The sequence below is a fragment of the Dermacentor andersoni genome, chromosome 1 (genome assembly GCF_023375885.2).
Source record: "Dermacentor andersoni chromosome 1, qqDerAnde1_hic_scaffold, whole genome shotgun sequence".
Classification (NCBI taxonomy): domain Eukaryota; kingdom Metazoa; phylum Arthropoda; class Arachnida; order Ixodida; family Ixodidae; genus Dermacentor; species Dermacentor andersoni.
The window spans coordinates 250,968,131-250,994,458 of record NC_092814.1 but is presented as its reverse complement, the minus strand read 5'-3'; the positions used below and the strand labels follow the sequence as shown (position 1 = coordinate 250,994,458).

The window sequence follows — 26,328 nt, the reverse complement described above, 5'->3', positions numbered from 1 at the left end:
TACAACTGATAATCAGCCAGCATGGTTAATAAATATTTTTGAATGCACTTTGTCATCATGGAGGATTGAATATCCCTTTTAAATCAAGACAGCTCATGTTACTTGGACTACACATTATTTTCACAGCTATTCATTGAGACTTCTAAGGTCAAATTGAGATTTCGGTCTGTGTTCTGTCTCTTATTTAGGTCTCTTGACCGCAGTCAAGGTTTCTTGGTGATCTTAAAATCAGCATCCATGGTTTCTGTAGAATTTTAATCTGCGTCCAACTTTTTTTTAAGCTTCTTAAACATTGTAGGTGGTCTTTTAGACATTGTGTATAGTCTTGTTCCCTTGTGAGCATAGTCAGTCTCCTCGTTGTTTGGCAGGGAGGAGCCTTCGCCCTTGGACTTTGAATTATATTCGTGTTATTTCTCAGTTAGTTTCCTGAGCAATTACTCCTGTTATATCGAGAGTCGCTTCCCGATGAATATTTTTTTTTTTTGCTCGCAATCACGTAAACTGCTTGCTGTTTTCTATAGCAGTTTGCATTTACAGCATGGCCATAGTGTATAAATATATTGCTACTTGTTTCTAGGCTAGTTGGTTCATACTCCTTGAGGTGGGCAAGAAGCGAAAATAAGAATTGACAGAACAGGAAAGAACGTCTAGCACAAGAAGCTGGGCAGGCTTAGCCGCTCCCCTGCTGGCGCCCTTCGGTAGAGGATTAGGCATGTACCGCCACTTTCTTTCCTGTCCGGTAAATTCCTTACTTGTTTTAGCGTCTTTTCGACCGCAAGAAATAAAATATAGTTAATAACATATAAGACTTCCTTAATACATATTAATGTATCAAATAATATGAATTTATGAATTACATTGACATTGTCGCAATGCTCTCACATGCAGGAAACCATCCGCTCGCACAGCCAGGAGCAGGCGTCTTTAATCTGGGACATTGTCGACAAGGTCAAAGAACTTCAGGCTCTGAATACTGATATCCACAGTAGTGACGTTGATGGTAAGTAGCCCTCTGTCACCAAACTGATCGGACAGTACGTAACCCCGCAGCTTTGTCACGGAAAAACAACAAGATTGACGCCGCGTACAATCCTTGGAAATGATTGACGACGTTAATGCGATTAGCAGTATTTCTTTTGATGGGTGTGTAACTGGTGATGACACTTTTGATATGTTATGCTGATTATTATTATTATGATTATGGAAGTAACGAGACAGAGTTGTGATGTGTATAAGTTTTATTGAAAAGCTTAACGTGTTATCTTTAACTGCTCTCTCTCTCTCTCTCTCTCTCTCTCTCTCTCTCTCTCTCTCTATATATATATATATATATATATATATATATATATATATATATATATATATATATATATATATATATATATATTTTTTTTTTTTTTTTTTCTCTGTGTACACTTATGTCATAGGAACCTACGTGACGCGTGTTCGATTGCGTCCAGCACCGGATGAATTTTAAAGAATATTTTCTAGAGTGTGGCACATGCCCATTGGGGAGCATTGACCAAGAATGGGCTCGCACCCAGTTGCACATACCCAGTTGCACCTACCCAGTGAGGAAAGTTGTTCTCCATTCGGGCACAGACTCAGTGGTGCACACACAGCAGTCCAAGTTGTGGCGTGAAAGAGGTTAAATACAAACATACTGCAAAGTGGCTACTAATCACATTTGAATATAAAAGAACAGACAGCGTTCACTTCTGGCCTATTTTCCCCTCTAATGTATCTTGTTGTGGAGGCAACCACTTTGGGCAAGGGCGATTTTTTTCTCATGAAGAAATAAATACGAAGGCCGTTCACAAAGTTTTTGCTGCCATCCTCAATATTAACGTTAGGTGCACATGACAGGATGCAACGCAAGCGCACCTCTATGTAATTTCTTTATCAAAAACACTGCATGCTGCGCAAGTGTGAAGCAACGCTGTAACGTTATATCTTAAGTGGTGCGGCTAGAATACATCCAATAGGAATGATGTCCAGGAATATTGAAGCTCTGCGAGAGCGAAAGTGATGAACGCTGATCTAGCCATTATAGAGGAAGTTAATTAAGTGCACCGTAGCAAAGTATCTGGGTACCAAGCAGTGGGAGCATGGGAACTCACTGGCGGCAAAGAAAGAGAAAATTAAATAAATTAACTAAAAAAAAAGACATGGGGCTCCTAACTCTTTTACGGCAACAGGAGCAGACTCTCATAAGGATACTACCATCTTCCCAAGAAAAATTCACATCATAATTTAGAAGTGCAGGACGTCATCTACGTCCGCCTTAGTAATAAACATTTCAAATAGTGACCACAAGCTAAGGTAAACGACTTGCGCACGTAAAGAAATAGTAGTCTCTGCACTGCACATGTTCCATACGTTGACGGGTTTTTTATGGATTACGTTTGCTATGTTAACTTACGTTATTTGAAGAGTTTATCATGCGTAATATTTGCGTACGCTAAGAAATATCGTCGTCTAACGTGATGGGACCCGTAGTACCCGCTTCGATGCGAATTGTCTCACTCTTTCGCTTCCTGTACACTCGCCTGAATCGCAGTTACCGCACCGCCTATAACACACAATTTCCGAGACTTGCGCTAATGTCTGACTTGCGCTAGTCTTGGCTCGAGCAGGTTTGGCACCAACTGGCTCCCATGTCCACTAAGGTTTTTGCTACGTTTGCGTTCCTGTACCTTAAGTCTGCGTAAGTCTTCAAGGGAGGCACACCGTAACGTCCCGCAGAGTGCTTGCCTTTGACTTAGCGGTGCGCTGCGCGCGCATAAGTGAACTCGGCGTGTCTTTCCTCTCTCTCTCTCTCTCTCTCTCTCTCTCTCTCTCTCTCTCTCTCTCTATATATATATATATATATATATATATATATATATATATATATATATATATATATATATATATATATATATCCTTTTCCCTTTTCCCAGCGTAGAACAGCCAACCAGACGCATGTCTGGTTAACACCCCGGCCTTCTCCATTTCTTTCCTCCTCCGTACGTAAGGCGCCGAACGCTATTCTAAATCTAAAGATGTCCAAGTGACCTCCGAAATGCATGCACAGGGCACCCCCACTCTCTGAGTCCGCGTGGAGCATTAAACCCCGCAAAGATTGCCACGCGCAAAAGGTGACCGATAGCTCAGTGGTTAGCACGCCCCACTCCACACTCCACAGTGTCACATGGGCGTGAATTTGTTCCCTAGTGGCAGTAGAGGACAAAGTTTTGTTTTTCTTCTCAATATATAAATGAGGGTGAAGCTGAGGAGGAGGAGTTGATATTCGGACGGCGCAATGGAAGAGATGGACGGAAATAATCCAGTTTCTAGTTTTCGACTGCTATGCTCAGTTTTTTTTTTATTTTTTTAAGAAAGAATTGTGCCATCGTGTGCAAAGAAGCGATGTATGTACTGAACCTGCTAGTCACACTGACCCATATAATGGTTTCAAACGACGAAAAATCGAAGAAATACTTTTACAGCGATGTCGTAAGAAATATACAACTTCAGGTGAAGTGCGATGAGAATCTTGCGAAGAGTTGTGTCTGGTATACGTAAGAGTGCGCCGGTTCATTTGCACAGATCTAGGACAACGATGGCCTCATTGCGATGCGAAAATTTGTCTGCTTACCTCTTTGCAACAGATCACGAACTTAATTATTTCTTTCTTTTTGCTGGTATCAAAAACAGGCGCGTGTAGAAATTGTTTCCAAAGCGTGGAAGTACGGTTTGTTCAAGGAAAGCAATTTCTCAACACTCAGAATGGACTCATCTGAAACGATGGTCTTCCATAGTTCACTCACTAGCGAACAAAGCGCGTGGTCCCTGGTGGCAAAAAAAAAAAAAAAGATGATAGGGAGAAAAAAAAATTCACAGCCCTTCCACTAAGTGAAGATGGAATAGCGAAGCTGCATTGCTCAATAGCTATATTAAGTTCTATATGGTTGAATAAAAACACAAACACATATCTTCGTTGTTTGTTTCGTCTTTTTCTTTTTCATTTCTATTTTCACTTTTTATTTATTTTTATTCATTTTTTACTTTACTTTCATTTGCTTGTATTATTATTATTATTATTATTATTATTATTATTATTATTATTATTATTATTATTATTATTATATTTTCATACATATACACCGACGTTTCGACACGCATCGTCATAGTCTAGCGTTTGGTCAACAGTGTTCACTGCTCATTGTTTTTGTCAACATCATAACTTCGTTGTTTGTTTCGTCTTTTCTTTATTCTTTCTAGTTCTTATTTTTTCTATTCGATTTTTTTACTTTACTTTTTACTTTTACTTTTTACTTTTGTTTACTTTCTTTTTCTCTTTCTTTTTAACTTTATGCATTTACACTGACGTTTCGACACGCATCGAGCCCTCAGGGGTATGTGCCATTGAGTTTGGACCCTTCTTGCACTATCACCAGAATCGGCCCACATGATGATTTGTTTTTGTCAACATCTCGGACACATTTTTTTCCAGATCCTAGTCGTAGACAGTTTCGCTGTAAAAACGAAAAAGGAAATTGCATGTCTCATTGTGTAATCTGTGTTCCTTTATGACTGTTGTGTGAAACTGATAATTATTGCATGTAAAGGCGCCATTTCTCTCAGAAGAAAAACAAGAACATGTGGGCGCGTGCGTTTGTGTGTACCAGAGCGCGTGTAAAAATGACAATGTGTTGTTCTATCATGTCGTTCCGATTCACGAAAAATGGGAGAACTACTGCTCATTTAACTGCCTCATTTACTAGTGACGTCATGGTCGTTTGATGCGTCATCTAAAGAATAATCTGAGTGCCCCTACGCAACGCCATCGTCCACGGCAGCAATCTGAAGCACGTCTTACTTGTGCTGAATACCTTCGCAGCTATAGTAATTTCATGCGCACAAATCTGAGAGATAGGTACCAAGGAAACTAGTATTATTAGAACGTTTCATCAGAGACGGTGATGCACGATCTGCTACCGCGACGCGCGACCTCGAAGCGCCACGAGTTCACGAGCCGGGGCAAACGCGCATGCGCAGATGGCACAAATTCCGAATCGCGCTGCGCTAAATATTCCTGTTGTGGGTGCGCAGTAAAAGAAAAAAAATGAATAAATACATAAATAACTAAATAAAGTAACAAGCGGGAGCAGCTCGCCACCACGTTTTCACACAACCAATCCAAAATTAATGTGGCATTCGAGAAAGCCCACTTCTCTATACGCATCTATATCTGCATGGCCGTTGGGATAAATGAAAGTGGCAATGGCTCTGTCTCGAAGTGTCACACCATGTGAAAGATGTCCGACTGAATCACGAGAAACGCATGGTTTGGAAACGCTGGTCGGGGAACTGTGGATCCGAAAAAGGGCGCCGTATACATGCAATGCGACTGATCCATTTTCCTGTGAGTGCCAAACCTGTATTATTCCTAGTGCATTGTGTCGCAAAATTAAGAAAGAGTTACCTGTGTAAAGCAGGCAACACCACCAAATTTTTTTTTCCTTTTGTTTCGTTCCTTCTTTTCTTTCTTTTTTTGAATACGTACTGAGCCCAAAGGGCACAGCTTCCTAAGCCGTCTCGGGCAAGCGGTGGTGACAGCAAGATGAGTGAGGAGGGGAAAAAAGTGCCTTGCCTGCCTCGCAGACTGTGCCGGGAGCCGCTCGGTGCACGCGACTTGCAAGGCGGACGGGGTGGCCAACTGTTGTGCTTCTATTTCAGGCCGGAGGACGTCTTTGATGCGGCTCGATGCAGACGGCTTGGCGCGCATTCAACAGCTCTCCGAGCAGCTCCTGCAGTCGGTATGCACGCTCTTCTTTCCGAGCATGCCGGGAACGCGCGCGGAATGCGTCGGCGCTCCCCCACACCGCTGGCCGCCGGTATCCGTCTCCCCGCTGTGGTGGGAGAAAACAGCCGTCACGTGGCGGCGAGCAGCTTTATTGTGACAACGGCGGAAGCATCTCCGCTGGCGCGGAGCCGAGCGCGTGCTGCCCGGCTCCGATGGTAGCCGATTATACAGGACACTGGAGAGCTTTGAACTCATCTGTGTTGCGGCCATGGCCTTAAAAAAGACTGAGCTTTCTTTTTTTTTCCTTTTTCTTGCTTTCTTTTCGTCACATATTGCCTGGAGGAAAGCATTATGCACAGAAAGCACATCGAATGAAACGAAAGTGTTGCGGGGCGCCGTCAGAAATATAACCGAACTTTTTAATTATTATGCTGGCCAAAGACTGCAGGATAGCCTCCCAATAAGCACTAACGCTGAACAATTGAAGCCATGCGTTCCAGGATGCTGAATTCACAAGTACGAATTCCCTTTGTGTGTATGGTTGAGCTTCTAGGCCGAATGTTATAGACAAGGCATTTGTGTTACCGAGCATGACAGTGAACGGTAGACTCGTGCAAATAAGCCCCTTAGCAAATAATTGCTGTAATGCAACGTAAATATGGGGCTTGTTGTCAGGATGACCGTTATTTATTTGGCCTTGTGCAGACGAAATGGGGCTAGCGGCGTGCCTGTGAAAAAGCCCTCGTCGGCTCCATATCTTCATGGAGCACACTAAAGTTATCAAAATGACCGCATTTGTTACGTTTTTTATTGCTGTATAAATAACGAATTTTTTAGTAAGTTATCCCGGAAATTTTAGAATTAACGGTGCACGCATATGAGCTCGAATCACCACTTGCAAAGTTGCATTCGGACACTGCAGTAACGACACTACATGTTCAGTAAATAAGACATTTTGTGGCCATGGAATGAAACGACACATCGCCTTTTTTTGATAAACTCAATCTTTCGCTGTTGCAAAATAGACGCTAATAGACGGGACCCAGCATAATATAGGAATCGGATATATGCTACTGCAGCTACACGCAGCTGGCAGCCAGATGCGCTAAGCAATGAGCCATCACTCAGACTGCTATGGCTCGTTGGCAATTTGACCTTGGCAGTTTGTTCGCGTTTCTAGCATGCGCGGCGGACCCAAAGAGTGTTTTCGTCTTCATGTATATATCTTTTTTTTTATGCAACAGCTGGCAACGCGTTCACGCAGCACAACCCACGCGGCTTAAAACTTTCAACTCGCAATTGATGGTTCAGTCATTCGCAACGCAACTTTCAGCACAACTGCCATTTTCAGCATCCATCTGCCAAGGCAGCTATTCTCGGTCTAAGATGTAACTTAACGAAGCGTCGACGTAATCTTCTTTTTTCATAGCACTGCGCTGAGCCATGCACGCCCTTACGCACTAAAAACGCGTCATTTCAATGCCGTCAATGATCCATACGACCCATTAAAAGCATTTTCACGAGCCCGCAACATACTTTATATCAAGCAAAAGGCCAAATTAGTGAAAGGTGGCCAGAAACGGCCACTTTTCGTGAAGTGATTATCTGTTTTAATAACTGTAGATAAACAGGAAAATTGGTTACATCAGAGCCTGCTATACAACACGCACAGGAATATAACAGACACAGCAACATACTAATTCATAACAGAAAAAAAAAAGTAGACATTTGCAAGACAAAAAATTCACCGACAATTACGATGCTCTATAATACGAAATTTGAGCACAGCTGTATATGTGTTTTCAATTTATTTATTTATTCATTTATTTATTTATTTATTTATTTATTTATTTATTTAAGCGCCCGTTAGGGCATTACATAGGGGGTGGGGGGGCATTTTTGCATTTCGTGATATTGGCTGGCACGGAAAATCTGTCTCGTGTGGCCCGTTGCAAACGGTGCGAAGTGTCGCGTTACTACCTCGCTAATCTGGAGATCGCGAGTGCCTGCACGTGGGTGACGTGTGGGCGCAATTCACAGGAGCCGCCGCAGACGGGCCTCCCATACGACGCGCGCTACTCTGGCGCCACCTCGTAGCATCGTCGCCGCACTACGCTTCTCACGCTTTCGCCATATCCTCTACCGCTTTCTGCCTCATGGTTCCGCTGCACCTGCCTCTTCGTTTTCCTCCTCGCGCCTCTTCGCTCTCGCCGCTTTTCACTTTTTCATCTTTCGCTGCGCTCGTCCACTTGATTACGCCGCCGCCGCAGACGCGGACGCCGACACTCGCCGCAGGAACGGGAGCCTGAGAGCTGGGCTGTAAAAATAAAGTTTACGAGAAGAAGCGTCACATGTGCACACACGTTAATTATTAGAAATTCCCGTCCATTGCGCGATGAAAGCACCTCTATACGCGAACACACAAATGTCACAGTGTTCAAGTAGTCCTACAAGCAAACATTCTGTGAAAGTAGAGTTTGCAAGAAACCACTTCTGGCAATAACTAACTGAGCGCTGGGTTGGACAAATTATTCTCCAACTCAACAAAGTGTCATCATGGTGAGTACCTTTGGCATATTTCTCTAATGCATAGGTTTAAAGCAAAAAAATAAATAAAATTCATATTCTAGACACACAGCCGCCGCCCCCGATACCGCAGTTCCCTGGCCGTTTGTGAGGACAGGCGGCACCTGGTGTCACAATATAGCGTATATACTATACAGATAGGACAGTAGCTGAGTTTATAGCTGCAATGCTTAAGGCACAACGGAAACAAGCGAGGCCTGCCTTGTTCCTATGCTCGTTGTTTATTTGTAATGTACGTAGAAGTCGATGTATAGACGACCTCTACATGCCCAGATGGGAAACGGGTGCGCCTAGTGGACCAATTACAAAAATTGGCGTTATCAAACGAGCAAGCAAGAAAACAGTTTCTAAAGTCCTGGCTTTAATTTAAATATTTACATCCGATGATTCGCGGCGCAGTCTTTATATGCACCCAACCCTGATTACGTATACGTTTAGAGTAGTATTTCAAATTAAAAAAAAAAAAAAACATGTTCAAAGCGTTTTGAACTAATCTTGTGTGACTAATTATGGGACTTCACAGAACTGAAGCTGCCCTCCTATACCACATCCGCAAAGGTCATCGCAAATTTCAGCGTGACGGTTCAAAACAGGACTTAGCGCGTTATCGCTGTGTGTGCACTATCAAGCTTTCGATATATATATATATATATATATAATTTAGTGTTCTAAGTTTGATGCAGAACGCAAGGTGTTAACATAGATGGGACTGAAACGCAAGATGGCCCCACACAAAAGCGCAACTGACATTTTGTTCCTGCGTGGGCAATGTATATTTAGACGAGAGGTACTTCTGCTCCTCCTAGAATTCCTCCGCAATATAGAGCTATAAAGTGTGAAGTATCAGCCGTACGTGTGTCTCGAAATGGAATAGATGGCGCGGCCTGTTGCGCCCAAGTTCAAACCCCTGCTCGCCATTAGATTCGCTTCTGTTAGCAGATGTCCTTGTTAGTTAATTAAATTATTCAGTTTTACGTGCCAATCCAGGATATGAATATGAGGCATACCGTATTGGGGGACTCCTGGGGAATTTTGACCACCTGGGATTCCTTAACTTGCACCCAATACACGGTATACGGGCGTTGTTGTTCTTTTGTTGTTGTTGTTTTTTTTCGCCCCCATCTAAATGCCGCCGCCGCGGCCGGGATTCGACCCCGCACCCTCAGGCTTAGCTGCGAAACGCCGAAGCCACTACGCCACCCCGGCGGGTAGATGCCCTTGTAGTATAGATATAATATGACGGGATTCAGACCATATAGCGCTAGACAAGTGGCGCTCAGGCGGAGCGATTGCCGGTAACTGTGGAAGGCCTAGGTCCGCCAGTAACAAGCAACACTCCCTCTCCTCCTCTTCATCACAAGGCTCTGGCAGCTATTAGGACATATGTTCATGCCATTTTTCCCCTTATATGAGATATTTGCGACCATCGGTGACTATTAATGCAATTTCTGTAAGACCACACGCGTCAGCGAACTCATCGCAATTTCCTTCTTTCTTTCCCTCCTCTCTCTCTCTGTCATCTTTGTTTTCCCCTTTCCCATTCCCCCGGTGTTGGGTAGCCAACTAGACGTTATTCTGGTTACCTCCCTGCCTTCTGCTTTCTTTTTTTCCCTCCTCCTACATCAGAAATAACCACAGCTACATTTAAATGCGTATTCCTCCAATCGTTCACCGTGCGCTCATAACGTCTGGCGGGTGGAGGGGTTGATACTGTAAATACACACAGTGGAATCTAAATGACGCAAAGCTTGCTTGTGTAAGCGACGTAGCAGCAATAGCGGATGACACGTCGCGAGTAGCTGCTGGCTGTCGGCGTCACGAGGCCGAAGACGATGCATGATATGCTTGTCGAGGGAAGAATGTCGATGAGAGTATGTACGGGCACAAAGAAGTAGCACACACATCCGAATGCATTTAAGGCTTCATACCGCTTGTGTCACAGTAGCCCATCCATTCTGGGGTACTGACGAAGAATGGGCACATCATACCCGATGGCACGTACCCAGAGCCGAAGTTGTCTGTTCGGGCAGGTACACAGCGGCCCAAGTTCCCTATATATACATATATCCGGCAAGGTAACGAAGACGAACGCAAAACACCAAGGAAGATCCAAAGAAAGTGTCGCTTTAAAAAGCCACCAAAAACATTCCATCATCATTGAAGGTAATGCCCCAGACCAAACATATACCGAAACACATTTGAGTCGGCGATATCTGGGTCTGTATTCACAAAGCCGTTCCTACGTATGCAGCGATTCGTAAGAACAGCTGCCGTTCTTACGTCTTTGCAGTGTCTTCGTCGGCGGCGGGGGATCTTTGTCAGTTCGACGAACAGAAACCGCACCTTCATCGCTTGTTATATTTTTCCAGATACCGGCTGACAGACCGGCCCCTGGCTGGGCCAGCTTATGGTCGGTGCTGCGGCGACAAGTAGCGGCCTGGTGACGACGAACGGGATGGTCGTCCAGGCTTCACTGAGTGGCGGCAATGTAGTCGGCGATATCACGTGGCCATTCACATTGCTGTCGGCTTGGTGCATTGACGGAGAACCCTCGCATTCCCAAGTCGCAGTATGTGCACCGGCGGTAGACGATGGCCTTCCTTCTCCGCAGTGGTAGCGGAGCGGGCGGTGGTCGGGAGCACGCCAGACGTCTGTCTTCCTCGGGAAGCTGCGATGGACGACGGGAGGGCGTGTTGGTGGTGGCGGCGGACGACGGACTTGCAGGCGCGGGCGCGGAGGGGGACAATGGCGGCGGCGGCGTATGTTATCGCTTCCGGCTGGGGTTGTGCCGATTGCGGCTGCACCTCAGGAACTCCGAGAGATCGCTGTAGTTTATCCTTGACTATGTCAGTGACTGAGACCACCCGAGGTTGCGACAAAGGCAAGATCTTGCGCAGTTCTTCGCGCACAATGGTTCTCATGATCTCTCGGAGGTCGTCGGAGCCCATTGCTTGGACTTCTCCCCGCGGTGGCGATTATATTGCCTAGTGCGCATTTCCAGGGCTTTCTCGATCGTTGTTGCCTCTGCCAAAAACTCAGATATGGTCTTCGACGGGTTACGGATCAGTCCGGCGAAAAGTTCTTGCTTGGCACCCCGCATCAGTAAGCGGACTTTTTTCTCCTCCGACATTTCCGGGTCGGCGTGCCGGAAAAGACGGGTCATGTTTTCCGCGAAGATTGTGATGGTCTCATTGGGCAGCTGCACTCAGGTTTCTAGCATAGCTTGGGCTCGCTCTTTGCGCACGACGCTTGTAAATGTGTGCAGGAAGCCACTGCGGAACAGGTACTACGTAGTTAAGGTGTTTTCTCGATTCTCGAACCACGTCGGCGTCTTCCAATGATAAAAAGACATGGCGCAGCTTGTCCTAGCTGTTCCAGTTGTTAAATGTAACGATCCTTTCATACGTCTCCAGCCAGCTTTCAGGGTGCTCAAATGTTGATCCGCGGAACGTCGGTGGCTCCCTGGGCTGCTGCAGCACGATCGGTGTTGACGACACTGGGGTTGTCATTGTAGCTGCTGTCGTGGCCGTGCACTTCCTCCTCTTTTCAGGTAGAAGTACATAATCCGGTAGCAGCCCTTGCTGCCTATACGGCGAGCTCTGCGGCCCTTGGCAACGTTGGTGTTGTTCTCGGGTTTCAGGCTTGGATTGCGGCTTTGCGGAGGCCTTCAATACATGAACACACCAACACCTCCACCAGATGTCACGTATTAGTGACGGTCAAGGACGCAACATCAAAACCATAGAGAAAGAAATTCAACAAGAGGGGACACTCGGAGAAAACTGGCAACAAGAAACACGTAGTGCCTAGTGTTCACCCCATCCGTAAGCTGACGCGTATATAGGTTTTGCGTATAAATGAACTTTTACTTTGCGACTTAATTTTCTTGCGCCACCTAGCAACAAGCTAACGGCACGCCAACGCGCCAGATCCATGCGTCATGCGCCAGACACGCCACCGAAGGGAGCGAGGCCAGTGAATGTGAAGTTCGCCTGTTCGGCCACCCATTTCTTCCGGATGTAGCGTGTTTGTTGGGCTCCCCGCGTATTCTTGCGTTTCTTTTGCACTTCGACACGGCACCACAGCAGTGCTGGACTGCTGCAAGGTGAGAAAATTGGTTTGACAGTGTGCGACGCATTTCAAGCAATTTAGGCTTTTACGGCACGGAACCGAGACTTGTGACGTAGTTATCGAAAACCAACTCGGCCGTCCTGGCGTAGTTGACTTGAGTTAATGACTCGTACTTGGAGATGTGTGCAACGCTTTCTATGACTCCCAACATTATTCTAACTAATTTTGTTACTTTATGGGATAGTTTTTAGGCACGTTCGCCGCGTCTGGCATTGTGACGCACTTATCAAAAAGCTGCTCGGCCGTGGTGACAGTTTGGCGTGCTGAATCTTAGTGAGACAAGTTTGTGACGCTTTCCATGGCGCCGCAAGATATACCTTCTTTCGGTACTCACGCTTGTCGAAGGCGCGGCGAGCGATTGCCAAGAGTGATAACACGGAAGTGTGTTGCTTGCGCCGGCAGAACATGCAAAAGATCACGCCGAAGGGCTCAAAAAACAAGAACTTGAAATTTATGTCTTTGGAACGACTGAAAACCGGCTTTGCACTCACGCATTCGTCTTGAGCGCGAGTAGGAGGCATTCGGCGAGTGTCTAGCATGGTCTGGCTGAGAGCCTGTGTTGTGGCGACCTCTATGTAGCGTGCCATCGCGTCGGCTGAAGCCGAGTTGTTTTGGAAACACGCAGTCGCCCGTGTGTTTGTGCTCTTAAAGGAAATATTTACCCGGGAATGGGGGAATGCTTGGAAATCAGATGTTTTCTTCATAATTTAAAGTACGGCTTGGAATGAGTCGGGTATTTTCGACGACACGTATGTAAAACCGAATGGCTTTTGTTTGTAATGTCGCCCATTCAACACATATGGACGTTTCGTCTCTACACGCAGTAGTTCTATAAGGTCTAAATACGAAAATGACACCTGCTTGTAATTTACTATATTTCGGCTGATGTCGTTCGGTGCAGCTTCGTACGGGAACTGCTGCTACTTACCCGGTGTCACAACTTTGGATAAATGCACAAAAAGTCCGGAACGAGCATTTATATAGAGCGAAATAAACATTTCCTCATTTACAAGGCACTTTGCGTCTACTTTATGAAATTGCACGTGGCACAGATTCGATGGAGGCCTGTAAAGATGGTTCGTAATAATTTTTACTGAATAATCAAAGTATTCCGCACTAAGAACGCGCGCGGTTGAGCAGCAGAAGCTAAAAAAAAAAGCAATGCCGCGTTGATCAGCGCTGCTGGCGTAACTCGTGCCAACTAGCATTCAAAACTCGTGCGTCCAAAACCGAAACCGGAAGTGTGGTTCAAGCGTTAACCCCGTCCGCTTGGTGCGCTACAGTCAATTCATCCCATTCGGCCGCTGGGCTCTATGGGAGTGTCCGCTCTTGTTGAATATATTCCTCTATGGCAAAACTGTGAATGATGAAACTAATACCCCTGTCACACGGGAAGATTTAATGTCATTCGAATCGAATGGCATTCGCATATAATTCCGCTAATCGGGATTTACACGGGAAAATTTAATGTCATTCGAATGAAATGACATTTGCCAATTTGCCATTTGCCATAACATCTGTTAGCCGGTGAACAGCGGTCACCGGAAAAAGATAGACATTCACACGGGTCAATACATTGTCGTATTAAAGAATGACATCGTGGCGCCAATTGAGTCGTTTCTGGTCAAAGGTGAAGATAAATTACGGTGTTAAAAAAAGAAAAAGATGCTCAGCATTTCAAGCTGGCCCATCTCCTATGTGAGAAGCAATTCCGAATCGGTACCTATCACCTGCAGAGCGCATCTTGCTGTTTTCGGTACTCTAAAAGTAGCCTATTGAGCAAACATCCACCCTGTAATCTTGGAAGCCTGCCGTGTTGCCTTCTGCTGTTGCTGCTCGGTGGTGGTGATAAACTTTATTGAAAGGGGGAAGGGTAAAGAGGGACGTGGCTGAGGGTTAGGGCTCAAGTAAGGCCCTGGGCCTGCTTGGCCTTTTCCGCCCAGTCCACCAGTTCAAGTTGTCGGTCGACGTCCCCGGAACTCGCATGACCTATTTCGACGTGTTTGAAACACTTCACATACATACTGGTTCCCTGAAGAACGTGGAATGCTACCATTAACACTTACAAAATCTCCGAGCAACATCCGATTTAGCAGGTTAGTGCATGTCATGCTCATTTTCATTTTGCTAAGGGGATCGCTAAGATAGCGCAGGCGGCATGACCACTGTTAGCGTCGCACTCCGCGCTGTCGCTCAAGTGCGTCCGTTGTGATGCAGGCGCAGCTCCTGGAAGCCGCTGTGGCGGAACGCACGAACCAGGTGTGTCAGCTTCGCAGGGAACTTCTCATGTGTGAGCTGGCCTCCGCCGGCCGTGGCGCCATCAAGCCTTCCAGGTCACTGCGAACCCTGCGCTCCGCCAGCGACGGAGTACTCGGCGCTGTTCGGAGCCTGCACGTAAGGCCCCGGCGATGTGCCATCTCAAGTCTTGAGTTCTATACTGCCATTCATTCTTCTCGTTCGCGTGTTGCCCAAACGTTTGAATGGCTCTGTTATTTCGTCTCTTGTTGTTTATAGAGTACACCAGGGTTGCTCCCTGAAGGTGCGGTACCCATAATAAAAGCGTGGCTATAGTGACATATAAACTGTAGACGAAGTCAGAAGTCCCTTGAAGTAGTTCAAACTAGGTTCGACTGAGCTGGAGTAAACGCCGCTGTACAAAAAGGTAGTAGCACCTATACGCTTGCTCGTAACCAGCGTTCACGAAATGAAACGCACTATAATTTTTTTTTAATAATTAGAAAAATAACTTTTCAGACACGGCCCATGCGCTCACTTACGATCAGCACAGAGCCCGTAGCTCAACTTCAAAGCAAAGAAGTGAAAAAAAAAAGCTAAACTTTTCTGCCATTATTGGGGAAGGCAATGTGCGCGCGCATGTGTGTGTGTTATTGCTATTAAAAAGGATACAGAGTGGAATCGCATTTAGCGAGGAACAGGATCGAGGTCGCCTAACACTTGATTACTCCCACTCTGCCAGTCTGACGAGGGCGTGAGCAAAAGCGGACTCCGCATAAGCACCACGTCGCCAGCTGTGGAACGAGGTCCTGGACCGTCAGTGCAGCTCATGGAGACCGTGCACAAGCTGCGCTCCGAACTGCTGCGCCTGTTCGCGTTTCATGGTAAGCTCAAGACAGCAGAAAGCGCGTGACGTGGTAGCAGCCAACGCGGCACTCCTGACGGTAGCGTTTGGGCCAAACTAATTTCAAATTTATCATTAACAAAAAGCGTTCTAGCGTTCTCCTAATGTACTGAGTAATCAAATGCAATGAAACAGTCTTGCCAGAGCTGTTTTCGTGACTAAGTTGTGACATATCTAGGCTTTAACGAGAACTGGATATGAAACTTTGTCTATAGGCATATCAAGTTGATTTCAGGTATGCAGTGAAATACGAGACTACATACTGACTGTTAAGAAATATTTGACGGGTCATTCATAAAGACATTGAAAGCTACCCCTGCGAAGTCTCACTAAACCACGTTGACCTTACAATAACGTGAAGAAACTTCGTTACGCTCAGTACAGACAAGTCTTTCCCCGACGCGGACCAGAACGTCCTGTATTTGGAAGCAAGTGTCGCGACACAAGTGTGTAACAAACTTCATAGATTTTCTGTAAGAAATGTAGTAGCGGATGCGGGCGCAAATAACGTGCTTTAAGTCCTCTGGTATGTCACATGCACACACGGCGTGTTCGACTTGCCAGGATGCTGTTTCGTGAAGTGAAACAGTTATGAAGAGTGTTCAGTAAGTCCTTTCACTTTTTTACGTATACATTCAACTGAGCCTAAAGGTATTATCATTTAACCTTGATCACTATGCGAGGAGCACGTTCTTCAGTGTATATATTTAGTGCTCGCCATGGGACTGAGATTTACGAAGTTCGAAGTGTACATGGTGTTGCTATAAGGCTGCCACCAGTTGTTACGGGGACTTAGTTTTGTCGACCTTCAATAGCGTCTGCATGGAGCTCGAACCAGGTTGACCATCGGAGAGAAGGCATAAGGAGGAAAGGCAGGTAGGACCATCAGGTTGCACCTGGTCTGCTATACCCCACACAGCGAGAGTGGAAGCGGGGAGGAAAGGAGAAAAGAAAGAGGTAAGAAGTGATGCACACGGCACACACAACAGCGTTCTCAGTGCCTTCAAAAGTGGTCACAGAGCCCGTGCTTCAGGGTATTTCTGGCTTTCTGTGTGGATCATGGTCGAGTCCATGGTTATAATATACTGCTCTATGCTCTATCATACAGTCGGTTTAAGCCAGCACACAAAGACAGTCGTCATCAAGAGGATGAGGATTGAAGCTATATACTGTGGAATCATCGCAATTACAGAAGTTTCACCAGGCATCGTCCATTTGTGCCGATGCGAGACGCGTCTTTAAAAGCGACGCTCAGCCACAAGCGACGCATAGAGAAAGATATTCAACAGCGGACACTCTCATAGAGCCCAGCGGCCGAATTGACTGTAGCGAACCAAGCGGATGGGATTAACACCTTCCGGTTCTGGGCGCGCGCGTGTTGAACGCCAGCTGGCACGCGCTACGCCGGCTGCGCTACTCGGCGCCTTCTTCTTTTCTTTTTTTTTTTTTTGCTTCTGCTGCTCAATCGCGCGCGGTGTTAGTGGGCAATCGTTTACTTATTTAGAATGATTGCGAACGATCTTAACAAGCCTCCATCAAATCTGTGTCACGTGCATTTTCATAAAGTAGACACAAAACGGCTTGTAAATTAAGAAATATTTATTTCGCTCTATATAATCGTAAATGCTCGTTTCGGGCTTTTTGTGTGTTCATCCAACGTTGTGGCACCAGGTAAGCAGCAGTAGTTCCTGTACGAAGCTCCACCGGACGGCACCAGCTGAAAAAAGTAAATTACAAGCATGTGTCGTTTTGGTATTTATCCCTTATAGGAATACTGCGTGCAGAGTGGAAACGTGCGAAAGTGGTGAATGGGTCACATTACAAAGAAAAGTAATTCGCTTTTGCATACATGGCATCGAAAATACCTGACTCATTTCAAGCCGTACTATAAATTATGAAGAAAATATCTGATTTCCAAGCATTCTCCCATTCCCGGGCATTATTTCCTGCACTTTAAGAACACAAATGCACGGGTGGTGTAGTGTATCCAACCTTGGGTCTATTATATTAGGTTATAGTAGGTTATTAGGTTATTATTATTAGGCTATGTACAGCTGGCGTCTGTGTTTCCTTCGGGTCTCCTAGCGTCGTTTTGTTGGGCTGGGTGGTGGGTGGCTGGCATAGCCGCCGAATATCCAGGAATCTCTATGGCAGAATCTTTTCGCCCTTTACCAGATCGCCCTCAAAAAAGAGGGGCACCGATGCAGCATTTCAATTTACTTTCCGAAGCAGTGCGCCAACATATGTGAAGTATACCACGTCATACATAGCGTAGGAAACACTTCTGTGAGGGAACGTTCACCATTTTTGGTAGCAAAGAGCGTTACGCAAAAACTCGGACCAGCCTACAAGGCTTCAAAGATGTCTAGTGGAGATTTACTCCTAGAATTGAAACAGAAAGAGCAAGTTGAAAAGCCTTCAGACGTCTCCAGCATAGGTAATATAACAGTCACGATTTCACCCCACCGCTCGTTAAACACGAACAGGGGAGGGGCGTGATCTCCGAGGAAGACTTCATAAATTTGAGTGATGGGAACACCTTGAGGGTTTCCAGGAGCAAGCCGTCACAAAAGTCCAAAGAATCGTCCTTCGACGACAGACGGCAGCTGAAAGAGCTATACCCCAATCTACTGGAGAACATCGAAAGAAAATAAACCCGTAGGGGACAGAGGAATGTACTGTAGCAAAAAAAGAACATAATAAGACCCGGGGCAATCTTTGTAGATACCCAACTTACTATAACCTTCCTAACTTCAACCAGAAGAAAGCCGATGCACGATACATTCGTAGACATGCCGAAAAAGACTCTTGGCAGAAATATGTCTCCTCAATTAACAGTTCGGTCACCTCCAAACGTATGTGGGATCAAGTAAAGAAATTAAAAGGGGATTACTCATCCTGCACAATTCCATTACTCTCAAGTTCTGGTACCCAAACAACTCTAGAAGAACAAGCAAACATTTGGGGGGAACACTTCTACAGAGTGCCAAGTTCAGCCAACTGCACAGACACATTTTTAACATACAATACTGTGCTGAAAGAAAAACAAATATTACCAACAACAGATGCATCCGATCAGCCGTACAATGCTCCCCTCACACCCCCAGAATTAAATAATGTACTCTCTGCTGGAAAGAAAACTGCAGTTGGCATGGACCGCATTCACTATACCATGCTTGCCCATCTGTCAGAAACTTCAATAAAGGCATTACTAAAATTCTTTAACAATACCAGAGAAGCTGGTGAAATGCCAAAGACAAGTAAAAATGCCGTAATTATTCCTTTTCTAAAATCTGGAACACCCCCAACATCACCCAGTAGCTACCGCCCCATCGCTTTCACCAGTTGTTTGGCAAAGACGTACGAACCTGTCGAGAACACCAGACTAACTTTTACCCTCGAAACAGAAAAGTCCTTAAGCATACATCAATGTGGTTATAAAAATGGTTGTTCCACGACTGATCACCTGGTCGGATTAGAACATGAAATACGCTATGCCTTTTTACACATACAACACTGCTTAGCTATCTTTTTCGACTTGGAGAAGGCATATGACACCACATGGAGATTCGGCATTTTGAAGGACTTGGCAGACTTGGGAATTCGGGGCAAAATGCTGAAGTGACTTTCTGACTTTATGTTCGATCAAACATTCCAGGTGCGTCTTAGCAGGGTTACCACAGTTTGTCACGTGTATTCACCCAAGAAAACGGTGTGCCTCAGGGCTGCGTTTTAAGTACAACACTGTTTGTGGTTAAGATGAACTCTGTTAGCAAGGTCATACCATCTACCCTCGTGCATTCTCTTTACATTGATGATCTCCAAATTGCTTTCCGCACATCTAACATAGCAACATGTGAACGGCAGATCCAAATCACTTAAAACAAATTGGCACAATGGGCTAATACACACGGCTTCCGTTTTTCGTCGGAAAAAGCTGTTGCCGTGATATTTTCTCCGAAGAGGGGCTTACAACCGGACCCCGTCCTTTTTAGGGATCATATTCGATAAAAAGCTTTCTTACACACACATTTTCTTACACACATTAATAACCTAAAGGTTAAAAGAAATAAGGCACTCAATGTCCTCAAAGTCCTGTCCCGGAAACGCTGGAGCTCTGACCGTAAATGCCTCCTACATATTTATCGTTCACTGGTACGTAGCAAACTAGACTATGGATTCATAGTATATGGTTCAGCCAGACGATCATACCTTAAGCAATTAGATCCCGTGCATAATAAAGGATTCTGTTTAGTAACCGGTGCCTATAGGACCGCGCCCATTCCCAGTTTGTATTCCGAAAGTAACGAGCCGTCTATAGATCACAGAAGAACACAACTCATGTTGGCATGCATTCCAAGAGTTCGCTCATTGCCAGACCATATTTGCCATAACATTATCACGCACTGCGACAAACGACTACACTACACAAACAAGCCAACTAATATAAGACCATTCATACTTACATTTGAAGAAAAATGCCGCGACTACAATGTCCCTACTGAAACACTTTCTGTCATGCAAAGGCCAACTAGAATAGCTACTTGGAACGATTTCACGAAATTTCTAGATTTTTTATTAACACATCTAAAAAAACAAGATACGCCTCGTGAACACATACTACAGTATTTTCGCACAGTGCAAGACACGTACGACATTTACACATAATTTTACATCGATGGCTCGAAGATGCCTATTTATGTCGGAAGCAGCGTAACTGAAGGTACACGGGAACACACAGTCAGACTACCACAGTTTGTATCAGTTTTCACTGCTGACTGTTATGCCTTATGGATGGCAGTACAAATGATTATAAACGCCAAACATTAAAAGAAAATCTATAATTTATACAGCTTCCTTAAGTGCACTTAAGTCCCTGAATACACAATCCCAGTACGAACCCATCATCTCCCATATACTAACAAAACTAAATAAAGACCAGACCGATCGTTTCTGCTGGGTCCCAAGCCACCGTGGGATCCTCGGAAATGAAAAAGCAGATGAATGGGCAGCAAGGGCAAGAAATTTAAATGTTTCAAAAGTTAACATACCCGTTAGGGATGGGATTCAAGCTGTTCGCAAGGCACTCCTCTCTAACAGGCAACGCGAATGGCAGTCGAAAGAGAACAATAAACTTTAATAAACTCATTAAACCTGTCCTTGGAGAGTGGAAGACATGCAACCATCAGGAACGCTTCATCGAAGTAATTCTTTGTCGACATCGGATAGGCCACACACGAATCACACATGACTACTTATGAGAGAGGAGGAACAACCAGTATGTGACAAATGCCATATGAACCGTTAACAGTAATACACATCCTAATCACGTCTCCACATCTCGAAACGCATAGACAAAAGTCTTTCCGCGTATTGTACAAGTCACACACCCCATTTTACCCGATGTTGATGCTAGGAGATGATGCACTGATACCTACGAAATAGATACGAAACAGATTTTTTAAAATAAGCTTTAATCAGTGCAGGGTATGCTGCATTTCCTAGGAAAATTTTATCACCCTGTGTCCGGCGCAGCATAGCCTTAGTCGCTTTTGCGCCTTTAAATCCAATGTAACTAACTAACTGTAAGCTGCACCGTCGATTTTAATATCTTTATTTGCGTTACTGTGCATCACCCTTTACGCAATGTCTCTCGAGGCCTGTGAGGTATGGTAAATAAATTAAAGAGAGAAATGAATAATTTATGATGAACTAAAACAAACACGCGCTCTTTGTGAAACCGTAATTAACCACTGAATAATTTTTATTCAAGAGTGGAGAGAAAGGAGGGGAGAGGGAGGTAGGTAAATAGTTAAAATGCCCGTTCGCACCACCGCTAGTGCACTGGTGATCTTGCCAAGACACGGCATTCTGTACAGAAAAATGCCGCGTATATGTTGTATGCACTCTTAGACTCTTCTGGTATCCTGAAGGCGATTGACTGGACCACGTTTAGGTCACATACTGCAGCTGTCGCTGAAAAAAATGGCGGTACGGTATTCTAGGTTCCAGCACAGTGAAAATGTACCGGTTTATCTCTGTGCGCGAAGCCTTCGCGATGCATTGCGAGAAGACCGTGCTGCCTAGCGACACAATTCATCGCGTGTCATCATTTGCCTAGTGAAGGTGCCTTTGTGCGGTGTACGCAGTATTTCAGTGTGTTGTGCACTCCAAGGTGCTTGCTGATTGCTTTGCTGGAGCTAATAGCAATCGCAGATGTATATCGTAACGACACCGCAGCAATCGCATTTTGGCAGGTGAGGGCTCTTGTGAGCAGTTATGAAATGAGAATTCGAGCGGAGGAAGGTGTTGCAACTGTTTAGTGTGCAGTTCTTGTGATGAAAAAATGCCATCGCACTGGTTCTAGAAAAGCGAGAGGTTCACGACGCTGAACGTGTTTGCGACACTGCGGCTCCGATACATCACAGATGACAGAGCAGCCATCTCAAACGACAGCGGCGATACCTTGTCATTGGAGAACACTACGCACTCCTCAGCATCATCGTCCACTACGGCGCATCGACGCCTTCCAAGCAGCTACAGTAACGTGCCGATAATTATTTGCTGTGCGCTACGTCGCCACAATATAGGCAATTGTCACGTAGTGGTGACGTTAAGAACACAGTGGCAATACTGTGAAAGGCAAAACTAGATTTTATTGGGCGAACCTGTGCCCACAAAACAGGCTACACTTATAGCACAACGAAAGCGGCGAACACAGTCGGCGATCGTCGAAAATCTGATCAACGGGTCAAGCGCGTCGACTTTTATGCATCAATCGTCGAATGTTCCAGACTAATTGGGACCCGCGTGCCTTCCACAAAGTTCTGCACCATTCGCGTCAGGCGATGAAATCAGATGACGTAAGGTTCGGCGACCACAGAAAGCGGATAGAAGCATCAATAACTTTCCAGAAACTTCAGATACATGCAGGCGCGTCCCACGCTGTGCGATTATATTTGTTAGACGGCGAAACGTGGTTGCCCGATAAAGATAAGTACACGTGTCACATTGAAACCGTGTTGTGGGGCCATCACAGCCCGAGAAGATATATGCATAAGCCAGCAACAGTCGACGCTTTGTTTTTGATAGAGGTGTTCAGTAGATCACCGATGACAGTGCTTTGTGCGTATTTTATTTCAGCGGTCAAGATATGCCTCCCACCTCAGCACCGCGTCGGTGTTGCCGAAAAATAAGTTGGGCATGGTCCAACCATGTTGGGTGCGCACACAAGAGTTAATGCCTCGCGCGGGGCGTGACCTATGGTTTTGATTGACAGGCGAACTCGTGCCAAATTCGTACTAGAGTGTACCAGATAATGGTTGAGTGGGCCGAACGGCGCTCTCCCGCTGAAGCGCTGCGTGTGGAAAAATTGTGCGAGGGCGCTGCGAGCGAACTGTATTGGGGCGGAGACGCGCTTCGCGGCATATTCAACGTAATTTCGCTGCGGGCGCTGAGACTAATTGCGAGCATACGCTCTCATAATGGTGCTTTATTTCAACTGCAACTTTACATTGATATCTTTTTTGCTACGTATACATATTTAGGGCATGGGTTATACAACATGACGTCTTCAATTTTGCTGTCGTTTTCAAGTACGTCATCTGTTAGCGAGCGCGCGTTGGTGGTGGTGTGCGGACGCTGATGGACGCCGTTTTTCTCGTAAAAATTCTGTGCAGTTAAAATTTTTATCGTTTTACTTGCTTTGGTGCGCCCGTGACTCTTGTCGGTTGTAGTTTTAGCCAGGTGAACTGCTATTAAGCATGAAATGCTTTTAGCTCCCGTTCTTGGCGACCTTCAAGTGACCTTGAGCCAAAAGCCACAGCCAAAAGCCAGAGCCGTTATGCGGGCACTCAAACGAGAAGATCCGGGCAAGCTGCGAGAACAAAACGAGATAATCCAGGCAACCAGTCAAGGCCACATTACATACGCTAGTTACTTCCCAAGCAAGTTACAAAAAAATATTGCTTTTGAGTTCTTCCAAATATTTGTTCACAATATCACTCAAAATGTAACTTCTATTACGCCGAAGTTTTATTTTTAATTTCCAGTAGGCGACGTTCAAAATGCAGATAGAAGGCCCTATACGCTTGATTGTCATCTTTTGACACTGAGACAGAGTTGCCTGTGCTCTTTTCAACGCCAGCGGTCCGTGTGGTCCGCGGCGCGTCCGGCGCACCGCGGATGGCTGTTTGACTGAGACTTCCTGTCTGTGACAGGAAACTATTGCGTCCATATGGGCTAGTGTACAGTATGGCGTGGTGTGGTAGGGTGTGCCGTTGCGAACATAGACTACACCCATTTTAAGGTTGCGGCTAGTATCATCTCCAACCAACCTGCTTTGCCGGTAGCCATTCCATACTTACATCTACTCTCGATTACGGGAGCGGCAAACTTTTTTTACACCGTTTTCTAAAAGTAACACGCAATTCTTGCCACAGAAGCCGCCTATCTGCAACAAGAAGCTACGTAAGAAAATTTATTGATATCGTGTTATTTGATGGGCACTTCTTGTTGGTGGAATATTGATCCTGGAGAATAATCAAGGCTAACAATATTATAGTGAAATAAACCAGGTTTATTAACTGCGTGGCGCGAAGAGATGCATATGACCAATGAACTCCTAGATAAATATAAGGGTACATAGGCATATATATACACGACATATATGTAAGAGCAAAATTATAAAATATTCTAAGTGCACTGATTGAAAGAGTGAAAACTCCCGACCGGAATAAGCGTGTTTCTTTTAAAAGTTGCCCCAGCACCAAGTGAGCCAATCGACTTTCGGCGAAAAGGAATCAAGGCAATTATTTGACATTAATATGAACAACAGTGTTAGGGGAAAGATATTGCTTATGTACTCAGACTGAATAGTGGAGACCAGAAAGTCTTTACCAATATAATCTCCGCGGCTTGGCTTGCGATCTCCTTCAACGTGCCAGCAGGAGAAATGACGTAGAAACAAATAGTCTAATGAATGGTATTTGCTGTTCAGGTCATATTCGACTTCATAATTCACTATTAAAAATTATCGAATAGCCGTTTCCGTTCGAATGTAACGTATAACAGCACTGTTGAAGTCTCGAAGCTGAGGGGCCGATGCAAGGGAGGACTCCTACTCCGAATGATTAGGCTGCTGGAGAGTCGTGGCTGTTGCGCAGAGGCGCACTACTTTCTGAGAGAATTAACTCACGGGTGCTAATCGATTCTGCTGAAGAAGTTCCCAGCTGTTAAAAAAAAATTTGGGGTTTTACGTGCCAAAACCACTTTCTGATTATGAGGCACGCCGTAGTGGAGGACTCCGGAAATTTCGACCACCGGGGGTTCTTTAACATGCACCTAAATCTAAGTACACGGGTGTTTTCGCATTTCGCCCCAATCGAAATGCGGCCGCCGCGGCCTGAATTCGATCCCGCGACCTCGTGCTCAGCAGCGCAACACCGTAGCCACTGAGCAACCACGGCGGGTTTATCAGCTGTCATTCAATATAAATGCCCCGTTTTTGGGCAGCTTGTAAATCTGCTAACTTGATTCAGGCAAGGAAAACATTTTTTGACAGCCTCACCATGTCTGCAACCCATTAAAATTGGGTGCCCAATGTGGTACCACACTTATCTTCTTCAACGAACACAGCAGATCTACAAATATCTCTACGTGTATGTGAGACATGCTGTTCCTTTAATTGCCTCATTATTGCCCTTATGACAGTGCACCGGATAACTGAAAGCAGCCGTTTGTAATACAGAAGCTGCTTAGTTGAGCGGACGTACGGTTTGGAACGGCATTACATTTAGGTATCAAATATAAGATAAGCGTAACATGTTTTTGTCAGAAATCAGACTCGATAATAATTTCTTTCGTTTACGCCCCAAAAACAAAGCCGAAGAACGTAGCTACACTCCTTTTTTGTTTTTTGTTTTTAATTAAACAAATCCTGGCGTTTTACATCTGGCGATATAATTATGAAGCACCCTGTTCAGTTCTCACCGCCTGGGGTTCTTTATAGCGCACCCTAAACAGAAGTACACGAGTGTTTTTCAATTTCCTTCCTGTCGCATTCCGCGACCTGGTATGAACACGTGAGCTCGAGTTTAGCAGCGCAACGACACACCCACTATGTAGCCACTAATTAAGCTACCGCGCCTTTTTTTTTTTTTTTTTTTGCTGTTCAGCGTGGACTGGACAAAAAATTTCACACGGCTTACGGGCCATAAATTGGCATATATAATCAAATTAGTTTATTTGGACATGAAGCATGTCTACACAGAACATGCCCACGGAGTGAAGCAAAAGGAAGAAGCTAATAGCATACTTCCTGACAAGGCCTAAACAATGGCTATCTAAACCTGTTCTCAAAAGGAAGAAGCTAATAGCATACTTCCTGACAAGGCCTAAACAATGGCTACCTAAAACTGTTTTCAAAAGGAAGAAGCTAATCGCATACTTCCTGACAAGGCCTAAACAATGGCTACCTAAAACTGTCTTCAAAAGGAAGAAGCTAATAGCATACTTCCTGACAAGGTCTAAACAATGGCTACCTAAAACTGTTTTCAAAAGGAAGAAGCTAATGGCATACTTCCTGACAAGGCCTGAACAATTGCTACCTAAAACTGTTTTCAAAAGGAAGAAGCTAATAGCGTCCTTCCTGACAAGGCCTAAACAATGGCTACCTAAAACT

The 26,328-nt window shown here is 45.2% G+C and overlaps 1 protein-coding gene across 1 annotated transcript in view; it reads left to right on the top strand.

Moving 5' to 3' along the window:
* Positions 1-26,328, top strand: part of LOC126548448 (uncharacterized) — a 78,106-nt gene that overhangs the window by 29,703 nt on the left and 22,075 nt on the right. Inside the window, exons 7-13 of the mRNA XM_055063483.1 lie at positions 889-1,000; positions 5,258-5,410; positions 5,725-5,944; positions 10,747-10,787; positions 12,463-12,482; positions 14,726-14,902; positions 15,486-15,627. Of these exons, the coding sequence (XP_054919458.1) occupies positions 889-1,000; positions 5,258-5,410; positions 5,725-5,944; positions 10,747-10,787; positions 12,463-12,482; positions 14,726-14,902; positions 15,486-15,627 (865 nt within the window). The remainder of the gene's footprint in view (positions 1-888; positions 1,001-5,257; positions 5,411-5,724; positions 5,945-10,746; positions 10,788-12,462; positions 12,483-14,725; positions 14,903-15,485; positions 15,628-26,328) is intronic.